Below are 13,651 nucleotides of genomic sequence, written 5' to 3'. Positions count from 1 at the left end.
GTTAGTCCAATAATAAAGAACTGACTATGTACTGTTTAATGGTAGAGAGCGAGACATTAAGTAATATATTGTAACAACAATAATGGTACGCCAACATCAAAGGGTGACGTCACATCTGTATTTTAAATACTAATAATGTGATGAAATCCGAGGCCAGGGCTGGATTAACCCCGAAGCAATCTAAGCACGTTCTTAGGGCATCAGGGGACACCACAGAATTTCTTTGTTAGATGACAAATGTAAAATATCCAATTTAAAAAATCAATTATGAATTTTTAATTAGTTTGTTACCTGCCTTGTCTCAATTAATAATGACGTATATAAACCTCATTTTGACAAATGCATATTTATTTTGTGATTTATAAAGGTTTATGTATATATAGATGTATATATGGGGGGAACCATATTCTTTAAAGTGCCTAGGTGATCTATGGGCCTTACTCCGACCCCGTCAGAGACAACGTGTGTGAATTAATTGTTCTAAGATCTCCGTGCGATTAATGTATATATTAATCTTTACAGAATAATTTGATCAGTAATAATTTAATTTGATCTTCTTTGAGCGGCATTTAGCAATTGACATACGTAATACAAAAACATAATATGGAACACAATTACTATTTTAATTAAAGCGACCTTTCGTTGAGGGTTCTCTCAACATTTTCAAGCAGTAATTGTATTCCATTTTATGTTTTTGTATTAATTTAATTTGATCATTAATAATGGGGGAGACACAGGGATTGCAAATAATTATGATTTATAATAATTTTATTAGCAATAACAGGGATCACAGACCCAGGGATTACAAATAATTATGATTTATAACAATGTTATAATAATCATACACTAAGTATATCACTGGCTATCCGCGCAGTAGCCTGTACGACAGGTGTTGCAATCCTTGGTGACTGAAACTTAGTCAAGGTATTGATGTAACGAAACAATACACGACGTTTCACGACCCCCTACTCAAGTGCTCTGCTAACGCTAGGCAGAAAATGCTCATTATCGAACTTGGTCACTGTATTGATATAATGAAACTATACACCAAGTTTCAACACTTTTACTTAATCAGAACCACATAAGTTATCGTGTCCCAAAACCATTATCAATTAAATTGCTTATCTCTGCTTACACTAAGCCGAGACTGCTCATCATAGAACTCTATCAGGGCACTGACCTTATAAACACCTACTCCAAGTTTGAACATACTAGCTCAATTAGAAGGAGAGCTATGGTGTCCCAAAATATGTGACAGACAGACAGACGGTCAGGAGCATTTTAATAGTATCATGTTGGTTTTTTTTTTTCGAAAGGTGGATGACAATCTATTCCAACCTTGCATGTAACGATATATCCCTTAAAGCAAAGTCAACTAAATAACTTGCTAATTATGTATTAAATGCTACGTTTGTAGAACTAGAGGACTTCTTCTTGTTGTGTTTACTTTCTGGTGATCTTTAATAAGACTACAGCATAAATAGTTTCACTCCTTTATTTCTAAGTTGTAATGGCTTTGCAGGTTCCTCGTTCTCAATGATAATGGCTGGTAGGAATTTCTGGGTGAGCTCTTATCCAGCTCGCCTTTACACCCTAATTTATACCCCCTAATTTCTGCAGGTCTTCGATAACCTTGACGTTAATTTCCACGCCATATAAGGAATAAACTCTTTATTTCCCACAAATAAGATAGGAAACATTACCTATTTTTGCTCTATCAACCATAGGTCAATAAACAGCCAGAATTTGATGACTATTTTGACAATGATTATAATTTGACCAAAATATCACTGTTTTTTACGAATAACTATACCCACGTTCATTAAGTACGTGAGATTTGACTTTATAGACAAAATTGAAGAGACAATTTTATAAAGACCATTAAATTGTCTCAAGGGCCAAAGTGTTACACGTTGCACTGGTAATGTACGAAGTGTTTACAATATCTCTATTGGCTAACTGTATAAATCTGTAACTATGGTTGTAAAATGTTTACCTACTTATTAAAAAAAACCCAATTGACTGCCGGATATGAAATTTGACATTATGGACAGGCGCATAGGCTGGTGACATTTTCTTTTTTACCCATGGTAAAAGTAGCTCCGCTGGCACTGCTATCCTTCTTTCTCTACAAAAGGCTTAAAAATGTAGATCTTATAAAACCTGTAGGAGATCTTGCACTCGGCAAACCTTGGAAGATTCCGTTACTCTACATCTGGTCCCGGTTGTATCACGGTAAGTGATATGTACCTACGCCTATACAATTGCGATGCGGCACCGGTTTACTTATTAGGAAAACTTGCCGCTTTTAAAAAGAAGTTATCAAAATTGCGTCGTTCGAAGCGTGTGTAGAATTTTCAGTGCAAGCTAAGTTGTACTTGTTTGAAGAAAATCGGATTAACTTGAAACCAAAACAGCTTCAGACTTTGAAATATTTGTATGATAAAACATTCTTCAAAGGCGTCGTCATGGGCAACACCATTGGTAATCCGGGAACTTGAAAGTAGTTCCAATGGCAGATTTCGTCATACAGCCGAAGGCTAGATGTAGGGTATTGGAATCTGCTGAGGTTTACCGAGTGGGAGATCCTGTAGGATATTATAATATTTTACAGATTGATATTGAAAATCAACCGTTTATAATAATTAATACATACAGTCCCATATAGCGATAAGAATCAACAATTTCATTACAGCTATACGATAAAATTAAAGATGTTACTGATAACCATGAGTCAACAATGATTTTAGCGGGAGATTTTAATAATATCGTTGAACAAATTTTAGTTTGATTAGGTGGCAATTATCGCATGAAAACGAAAGGACAATATACTATCTTAAAATATTAACGATTTTACTTTAGTTGATATATTTAGGACCTTATATCCAGTCAGCAAACAAATGAAATGAAATGGGGTTTAACGTCCCACTGTTCTGCTCCTACTGGGGTATTGAAGACGGGCATACGCCATACAGTGTGTTACGAGGGAAATCTTGCCCGGACAGCGGCACTATGGCCTACTCTTATATCGAATTGCAACTGTCAGGGGATCTTTACGTGCACACCAATGTATATACGTGTCCTCGGTTTTTCGTTTTCGTACCATTCGAATGACTAGACAGCTGTTCTTGTCAGGCCCTCCGTTCTGAACCACTGACAAGAGGAAACCACGCTGGAAAATCTAGATGAACTTTCTCCGCCATTGGATGGATCGAACAAGAGACCTCTGGGCTAGCGATCTAGCGTCTTACCCACTTAGCCAACGTGGCTCCCTGGCCGCAAACAGTTTACATATTTGCGAAATATCGGACAGCCTTTTTCTGGATTTCTGTGTACAGTTGGAACAGATTAGGCGAAAACGACACCGTACGTGCAAAATTAACTCCATATATATAGAACAATGCATATCAAATGTCTGTCTTCATTGAGCTGACCGGATGTGAAAGACGCATATAGGACCTTAAAATCCAGTTCATTTCACTTATGAAGTGCACTTGTTTCACTTTGCGATGTTACCAGTACCAGATCTAGGGTGGACAAGAGGAACAAATGCTGCCACCATATCATATTTTGGGTTGAATAAAAGGTTCTAAATTGATACGATTGGCTGTGGTTGGTAACTTAATCGACTTTTGGCTAATGTTATCTTATATAAACTTTTTATTATTGGCTGTTTGTCTTTGAAAAGAAAGAGGGAGAGAGAGAGAGAGAGATGGGGCTTAACGTCCACTCGACACAAACTAGGTCATTTCGGGAATAACATATGGTTTAATTTTATTTCAATATTTCGCTTGCGTATAGGGTTCTTTAGAAGTGGGAGGAAACCGGAGGACCTGGAAAAAACCCACGAGGTTGGTCTTTGAAAAGAACCGATTGGGATTTTTACCATTGATCGAGTTTGATATTTAGGTTCTAATACAAAAAAACATGTTCAGTGTTTATAATTTATTTAACTTGTCGAACTCGCCCATGATATACATCAGCTTAAACCAGATGGAATCTATTTTACAATATTAGGCAACTAGGTCAATCCGGCCCTGAATATAAAAATACAATTAAGAAGGATTCAAATTAAACTGTAATAAACCTGTTTGACATTTAAAATGATTATTTTGACAGTGTCGGTATTTTAATTGGTGAAATTCGTGAGTATGACATTATACTGATAGAAAGATTTAAATGTGTTTAAAGCGATAGTGGCATATTTTCTGAGAAAATGAAAACATAATTATTTCTATATCTGTTGCTTAAAGGTGCCTTCTCGCGAACCAATTATGTGATTTGATGATATATTTATATTTGGACCAAAAACTAATTCAAACTAAATTAATCTATTGGAAATGTGCTTCAAATCCCTCTCAAAATTCTGCATTTCCGGGTTAGATATCCCAAGCTATAACAAAATTTATTTTTAGAAGCGATGTTTGTCACCTAACTTGAGGGAGGGTCATATTTCAGAATGTCGATTACGATTTATCATACATATTGAGGCCTAATTCAATTCTAGAAATATTTTCTGCCAACGTCATTTCCTGTTGTTAAATTGAAGAATCTGCTATACGTTTACACCTCCAAATATTGCAAAACCGCCTAACCATTCAATCAAGCAACAACATCTAGCGGGCAATAAGAAGCCTGACATTTTAAAGATACCTTAGTTAAAAAAAGAGCTGACCATTCTTGCTATAATAATTAAAAATAGATGATAAAAAAAGAAAATATTGAAAATTTCAGTCAAATTACTTGATTCTGAACGGAGTTGTCACTGTTGGGAGTTTGGAATAGGCATCAACATATTCTCGATTATCAAGCAGGCCTTTCATCACCAGGCCTTTCATCCGGTAGTGACGTCAGTGACTAACGGTAAACCTTGATTTAATGGACGAGAAATTGAATTTAGAAACACGCACGTTAGGCAACTCAACAATTTTTTTAAGAGCCTTGTAAAAGTAAAATGAAACTACTGCTATTGTCATGTTCTTGCATAACCCGATTGTTTCAGAGAAATTATTTGTACTAAACCAAAAGATGCCGCTCCCAATGGTACAGTTAATGATAAAACAATTTAAAAAAAACGAACATAAATTCTAAAGCTGCTGTCATAACCAAAAAGCTAAATATTACTGCTATTCAGAATCGCCAACAATAGATTTTTTACGGCTGTAATAGTTGGTAGATGTGTAGAGGATTGCACGTGGGATGGTTATTTGTAGACTCTAGCGCTGAGTAATATCGCACTGCGCGATTAACCAGAAATCACTTCGAGACAAGCAACTGAAGCCAGAACATTCGCCATGTCGAGTTCCTCTTTCTGTAGAGAAAATTTTCACTGCACTGGGCACCGTAGCAATAGGCAGATTTAACTCCTGCAACTATCGCTTTAAATATATTTAGCAAATCTCCGTGTTCGATAATGGTGTTCATCTTTGAAACAGCACCACAGAATATACACCAAACAAGGACGGATCCAGTTGGGCACCCCGTCACCTATTTGAATCGGGCGGAGGGGCACTTTAGATCCGGATTCCTGTCTCGGATCACTGGAAATTGCGTTTCCGAGCTACTGGTTTTCGAAATTTTCGGGAGGATGCCAATCGGACACGCAGGTTTAGCCACCCGGGCGCCCACACCCCTATTCATGGACTCATGATTCGCCGTTGATAATTATCCCGATTAATATGAAAAGAACTCGATTACTAACTACACCTATTAAGTGTATTTAACTACGGTGTTGAATTTAAACTAAAATATCATAGTTAATGTCAAAGTATTGCGATATATAATTATATGTTGTATTTATCTATAAATATAAGCTATTCAGTTGAAACTTAACTTTAGAACAGTCATGACGACTCTACTTATTATTCTATGGGTGATTCTACCATTCTATACGGACTGTATAGTATTCCCTGGACAAGGTAACCTATTTATTATTATACCATTCTATACGATGTACGTAGTATTCCCTGGACAAGGTAAACCATTTATTATTATTATACCACTCTATACGGACTGTATAGTTTTCCCTAGACAAGGTAAGCCATTTATTATTATTATACCATTCTATACGGACTGTATAGTATTCCCTGGACAAGGTAACCTATTTATTATTATTATACCACTCTATACGGTATCTATATGTCCATTTATAAAGCGCTATATCCACAAAACATGCTCATGGATCATGATAACCTAATAATATAATTTAAACAGGTAAGTTTCCAAGTCAGATTTGAATTTATTAAGTGTAGGACTTCTGTGAAGGTATAATGGTAGTTTGTTCCACTTTGTAGAAATCGATATTGAAAACAGGCAAACATGTAATACTTTTAGTAGAATTTTTGCTCGAGAAATAACATATTCGCATAATATGTGATATGTACTTAAAATACGTAAATCAACTTAGGGTTTGAATGACGTGGTTTTAGCTAGTATTATTATATATTATGCTTGTATCCATATATGTATTCGGCTATGCTATATAAAATGTAGAAGCGAACTGTTGCATTGTTATTCCTGGTAAGACAAACGTCTTATGAAAACAGTAAGAGAACTGTAAGAAGTAAATATACAACGTGAAGCAGAAGTAAAGACAGCTAGAGACAAATTCTAGACGATCACAAGGCTACAGAAATATGTAGTAAGAAAAGATGCATGGGTCGTATGTAGGGTGTGGCGACCGGTTCCCCTTACCCGCTCTCCACGTCAGACAAAAGACCTATGGTGCTACATATTATGTACTTTTTTCAGTACTGGACTGATATGAGAGCGTAGATTTGACCTAGTCACAATGCGAGCAGCTGTATTTTAGATGCTTTGTAGACGTCCCATTTGATATTTTGATATGCCGACAAGTAGGCTATTACACTAGTCAACAAGGATGTGACAAGGATGAAACGAACCAATTAAAGCAAGTTCGGGTTATACCAAATTCGGTTTCCAGTCGAGGGTGGTCGATGGTGTCAAATGCGGCCGACAAATCCAAAAGAATCGGGAGGGATATTTCTCCTCTATCGACACATTTGATCAGATTATTTATTACACAATTTAGGGCTGTTTCCACACCATGTTTAGATCTGTACGCAGATTGAAATTTATACAACAGATTTTGTTCATTTTTGTAATTCATTTATAACCTGTGAGCTGAGATTATGTTGTGATGGTTTACATGACTGTGGGTTGATTTCAAGAAGTCTGGCTAGTATGTACAAGTGATGATTTCTCATGATTAATGACTGGACAGCCAGGTTGTTTAAAAACTGGAGACTCTATTGATTTCACATATCCAAATAAACAGAGATTAAATCCACAATTTACACATCAATTAAAGTGTTTACAAATGAAGAAATATCATGAACACTTGGAGGTTATCCTTATCCACTGTTGACACGAATTCGTATCATGGTTACTATGGAAATTCGGAGAAATTTGAAAACTTAGAGAGAACTCTGAATGCTGTATGTTAAGCGCTAAACGCCAGGGGGATCACGTGGCTAAGTGGGTAAGACGCTAGCTCGCTAGCCTGGAGGTCGGGTGTTCGATCCCTGCATTGGCCGAGAAAGTTCATCCAGATTTTCCGGCGTGGTTCTCCCTTGTCAGTGATGCAGGACGGAGGGGCTGACAAGGAAAGCTGTCTAGTCGTTCGGATGGGACGAAAAACCGAGGTCCCGTGTACACATTGGCGTGCACGTAAAAGATCCCTTGGCAGTTGGAATTCGATATAAGAGTAGGCGATAGTGCCGCTGCCCGGCCAAAATTTCCCTCATAGCACACTGTATGGCGTATGCTCGTCTTCATTAGCCCAGGTTAGGAGCAGAACAGTAGGACTTTAAACTCCATTTCATTTCATTTCATTTCATTTAGCTAAACGCCAGTCAGTCACTCACGTATCTATTTTATTATACCATTCTATACGGACTTTATAGTATTTCCTGGACAAGGTAAACCATGTAGTATCATTATACCATTCTATACGGACTTTATAGTATTTCCTGGACAAGGTAAACCATGTAGTATCATTATACCATTCTATACGGACTTTATAGTATTTCCTGGACAATGTAAACCATGTAGTATCATTATACCATTATATAAGGTATCTGTAGTCTTCTCTAGACATGGTAAACCATGTTATTATTATTATTATTATTATTATACCATTTATATTATTATACTCCCCAAAATAACGTTTTTGTGTTCCGGGTAACTTTTCAAATTATTCGAAATACAAATATTTCAGATGAAGGTCCTCTTATTGCCGTACTGGGATTAGATCAAAGAATGGAGATCTTTGATCCATCTGTTGGAGTTAATGCAACTTTTATGGAACGAATCAACCTATTGGGTGGACGTTTGTCATATAGCATGGATTTCAATTACAGAGGGAATAGGATTTATTGGACGGATAGAAGTACTAAGAAGGTGTACAGGTAATATTTTTAAAAAAATGAAATGGGGTTTAATGTCCTACTGCTCCCGTCAAAAGGCAAAACCTAGTAACTCACTTTTTTATCAAAATTGAGTTAGGACCAAATTTGTAGTTACTAGGGTATGTGCTTCCTGTTGTTGTACTAAATCTTCCAATCTTTTGATTTTGTAAGCAGTTACACCCATGACACAACCTAGCAACTTCCTTCATTTGCCTAGAATACCACAGCAAAACCTAGTAACTCAACAGTGAAATCAATGAATGAGTTGGGGTTTAATATTCATTCATTACGTTTTCCTGTGTTTTCTAAAAAATAAGAAAAAAGTGAGTTACTAGGTTTTGCCTTTGACGGGAGTTAACTGTCCTGTTCCGATTGAGTTATTGAAGACAAGCATACGCCATACACTATATGTTGCCTCTTGCCTATGTCGCTGTAAAGCTGGAACCATGCCGGAAACCCCTGTGAAATTCCCGGCTAACATCAGGTCGAACACGGGACCCCACTGTTAGCAGGCCAACGTCTGAGTCATCATGGCTCAAGGTAAAATAATGTGCTCGTTATTGTTATATCTAGTGGTGCCGAACAAACAAGCTCCCGTGAACACATAGGTGTGCACATAAAAGATCACTTGACAGTTGGAATTCGATAGAAGAGTAGGCCGCTCTCCGGGCAAAATTATGGCACACGGTATGGCGTATGCCCGTCTTCATTAGCCCATTTCGGAGCAGAACAGTAGGACGTTAAACCCCATTTCATTTCATTTCATTTCATCTGGTGGTACAGGACGGGTGATGATAAAGGTCATGTATAAACATTGTAGTTTTCAGTTTTATGTTTAGTTTAAACATAATTATGTTTTGGAAAGAATACATGATGCTATTTTGTTACATTTAATTAAGGCAGATTTATATCTAGACATTTTATTTAATTCTATTTTTCATGAAGTTTAAAGGCCGATGGTAGTGACCTGGATCAGAAAGTTATATTGGAAGGTGATTTGGCTCCAGCGATAGGTCTGGCCTATGATTGGATACATAATAATTTATACGTGTGTGATACACTTAATCAAATCCTGGTAGTGAACCCAGATACAGGTGCCCGGAAAACTTTATTAACTGATCTCCATGAAATAAGTGACGTGGAAGTCGATCCGACAACTGGGTAATATTTATTTTATTTATTTATATATTCAAATTAGCATAAAGCGGGGTTTAATGTCATACTATTCTGCTCCGACTGGGCTACTGAAAACTGGCACATGCCATCCAATTCAAACTGTTAAAACTGTTGAGGCTTTTTATCCCCGTGTTTTCATAGAGTCCAAAGGCATAGACACTCACAAGGGGAGTGGGGGCACTGCGGAAAATACGAATGTGCTTTCTCGGCCAACACCGGAATCAAGACAGAACCTCATGGATTACGAGACAACGCTCAAACCAAAAACCACTGGTCTCGGCAGGACGACCGGTATTCGTTTTCTGTGCATGCGCCAATATTAAGTTTGACCCTATGACCGCCCCCTGCCCCCAACTCGCGCGAAATTATAAATGCCATGAAATGTTTTATTCAGAAATTGAAAGGGGCTGAGGAACAGACATGGACTATAAGACCTCTTTCCTAGATGCAAGAATAAATATAGGACATTTCTTGCATATGACAGTTTATATAGTTTGGTAGCTATTTGGCGACCATCTTGGATTTCACGATGGCATCATGCGTTCTCCATCTGGCGAATAATTTTAATGAAGTGCTGGCTTGCCTCATCCCTAACCTAGTTCTAGACATAACATGTGTTACTCTAACATGAATATCTGGGCTGTTATAGTCAGTTATATGGAATGATGATCATCTTGGACGCCATCTTGAATTTCACCCTTCCTTCCCATGCTAATGACCATAATATTTATTTACTAGTTGGTTATACTGGATAGCTGGTTGGGGTGCAAATGCTTTGTTGATGAAGTCAACGTTAGACGGAAAGAACCAAGTTGTAATATCTTCTGATTTAGACAGACCAGTGAGTTTATCTTTAGGTAAGATTCACGATATTGACTTCAAAGGGACAAGTCAATTGGGTGGGCCACAAATGTTATGGATTGAAGTCTATATTCTTAATTAGTTTATGTACATCGAGGCAAAGATAGTAATTAATCAAGTTAATCATCTGACTTAATTTTAATGAAGGAAATGACTCGTATAGTGTTCCGTCTGATTGGGGTATAACCACAGAATTGCAAGCTACATCTGTGTACTCTGCCTCCAGCTCTACACGTGTTATCAGGGGCGGATCGTGGGGGGGGGGGCAAAGCCCACCCTGCTCAGCTACATAATTTTTTTTGTAAAACAACAGTTAATGAGAAAAGTGTAACGGTCGTGTGCTTTATCCTTTGTTATCAGATGATGGGATGGGCATTCAAAGAGCGAAATAATGATATAGACATGTGTGATATCACACATCAATGAAATTGAATCACAGTGTGATCCCATTATATTCATAATAAAAATTGACATGTTGGATTTCTCTTTTTTATAAAGTTCAATATGTATGTATGCCTACGTAATTTAGAGACGATGATGGCATCATGTATTGTCAACTGCAAAAATTTCCTGGCAAACTCCCTCCTACAAAAATTCCTGGTTCCGCCCCTGGTTATACATTTAGTGCGAGTGGTAGACAGATTCTAGTATCTAATGTATTATTAATATATGCTGTCTCTCGCTCTACACGTGTTAAACATATAGTGTGAGTGGTAGACAGATTCTAGTATCTGGTGTGTTATTAGTATATGCTGTCTCTAGTTCTATACATATAGTTTGAGTGGTAGACAGATTCTGGTATCTAATGTATTATTAATATATGCTGTCTCTCGCTCTACACGTGTTATACATATAGTGTGGGTAGTAGACAGATTCTAGTATCTAATGTATTATTAGTATACGCTGTCTCTAGCTCTACACATATAGTTTGAGTGGTAGACAGATTCTAGTATCTAATGTCTTGTATATATTTATAGATTATGATGAACAGACATTATACTGGACTGAAGTGTCTCTAGTCAACCGTATTAAAAGTATTCGTGTTGATGGCCAGAATATGACCACCATTCACCGAACACTCGCCGGTCGTTTATCTTCCCAACTAAATTACTTGACTGTATCCAGGGTAGGTATTATCGCTTTCAACATGAAATAAAATGAAATGGGGTTTAACGTCCTACTGTTCTGCTCCTATACTGGGCTAATGAAGACGGGCATACGCCATACAGTGTGCTATGAGGGCAATTTTGCCCGGGCAGCGGCACTATCGCCTACTCTTATATCGAATTCCAATTGTCAGGGGATCTTTTACGTGCATTCCCATATATACACGGGACCTCGGTTTTGTGTCACATCCGAAGGAATAGACAGCTGTCCTTGTCAGGGAAACCATGTCGGAAAATCCTGATGAACTTTCTCGGCCAATGCAGGGATCGAACACCCGACCCCAGGCTAGCGTGGGTACCATCGCTTTCAGCATGAAATAAAATGAGGTTTAACGTACTAAGGTTCTGCTCCAACTGATATAAGGAAGACGACCATACGATCTACACAGTGCTGTAGGGGGGGGGGGGACTTTTACAAGCACAGTGACCAGCATAGTGACCAGGTACGCTGTTTCCAATCGGTACAGAACAGTAGGACGGCAAACCTCATTTCCATTTATTTCGTATTCCCAATACACAACGAATTGTTGATTTCCAGGACTACATCTATTGGAACCAAGGTCTTGAATCTATCAGACGAGCCAATAAACATCAGGTTACTGAAATTACCAGATACAGAGACCTAGAGAGTGATAACATACCTACATTGTTTATGGGTATTCTTGCCATTGATCCAAGAAAACAACCAGAAAGTACGTAACTATAAATGTCTTTATTCTGTTAAATACGGTATTGGAGACTCTAAATGGTACGCATAAACCGCACGACAAGCCATGCTGAATAAAAATGTAGGGGGGGGGGCGAATGGTTAGCACGTGAGCGCTGTTTCATACGGTATGTCATTGAGTCAATTGACGTGGTTTCGATTCCCCGGTTGTACGTGACAAGGAGTAGTGTCTTACGTTTCTGGATTCACACTGTTTTCAGAATATTTATCAATACCCCACTAATAACAAATTTAAAATGTTTAGGGTATATAACAAATTAGTATCGTTTATTTTCTTGGTAAAACTTTATTTTAAATTTTGCAGGTCCAAGTCTGTGTGGAGATAATAATGGCGGGTGTTCCCATTTCTGTCTAACGGCATTGATACAATCTACTCAGCCATATAACTGCGCATGCCCAGATGGAATGAACTTAATGGATGACAACTCAACATGTTCAGATGAAACACTGATTTAGCGTTATTAAACATACGAAGGTCTTAAGAGTGAATTTCGATATGTTGAAAGTGAATTCTGGTGATTTTATATGTTTAAAAATAATTCAATATTAAACATACATACTTTAGACCTGAAATGTTATATAAACTATTAAGTACGCATTATGCAAGAGCTAAATCTGCCTATTCCAGTTCTTTCTTTAGGCCTGAAATGTTATCTAAATTATTAATTAGACATTAATTGACAAATCCAGACTGTAATGAACTCTCGGTGGCATTGCTAGCCTGCGATATTTATTGGATTACAACCCGGTCTGCTGCTGCTGATTAAATCAAACAATGGATAATCGCGACTAAGTTGTTTATCTTATCGACGAAGGAGGCTAGGCCCAAAATTCAATCGATCAATTTGACTGAAATTTTCATCAAATTCCCTTTACATTATTTAGTTTTTAACTATTATAGTGACATTTTTATAATTGAAATGGTTATTATACATAAAATGTACAAACAAAATGTAACCATTAAAGGAGCAGAATTGCAATTCTTTGGCACCTAGAAATGGACAAAAATGGATCGCTACGCATATAATAATGTAATATTAATGTATATAAACTGATTTTTCATTCAATCGTTTCCGTTTTTACTGTAATTTCTAATCACTTATGTTCGGTGTAGCAAGCGAAGAGGCCCAATTGAATGACCGCATTTGGCGTCTGGTTATTTCAGTCTACACCGGTAGCATTATAATGTTGGGTATGGTTTATCGAGTCGCTTCATTATCGTTAACATTATCGTTTTGTCTTGAATATTGGATATCAGAGGCCAATCTTTTCACGGTAAGATAACAACATCA

The 13,651-nt window shown here is 37.3% G+C and overlaps 1 protein-coding gene across 2 annotated transcripts; it reads left to right on the top strand.

Annotated features, from left to right (window-relative positions):
- Positions 1-5,816: 5,816 nt before the first annotated feature.
- On the top strand, positions 5,817-13,426 carry LOC126810532 (low-density lipoprotein receptor 2). Of its 2 annotated transcripts, none has more exons than XM_050535650.1 (7): positions 5,817-5,918; positions 8,240-8,429; positions 9,375-9,590; positions 10,344-10,462; positions 11,444-11,592; positions 12,171-12,324; positions 12,664-13,426. In XM_050535650.1, exons 1-7 carry the CDS (start codon positions 5,846-5,848, stop codon positions 12,813-12,815), a joined length of 1,053 nt encoding a protein of 350 aa, XP_050391607.1. In that variant the 5' UTR covers positions 5,817-5,845; the 3' UTR covers positions 12,816-13,426. The 2 variants fall into 2 exon arrangements, with proteins under 2 accessions (XP_050391607.1, XP_050391617.1); XM_050535660.1 differs by lacking the exon at positions 5,817-5,918 and adding an exon at positions 6,063-6,095.
- The last annotated feature ends 225 nt before the right edge of the window (positions 13,427-13,651 follow it).

Source organism: Patella vulgata, chromosome 1 (genome assembly GCF_932274485.2).
Source record: "Patella vulgata chromosome 1, xgPatVulg1.2, whole genome shotgun sequence".
Taxonomy (NCBI): domain Eukaryota; kingdom Metazoa; phylum Mollusca; class Gastropoda; family Patellidae; genus Patella; species Patella vulgata.
The sequence above is the reverse complement of the archived record's forward strand: the minus strand, read 5'-3'. Positions and strand labels throughout refer to the sequence as shown.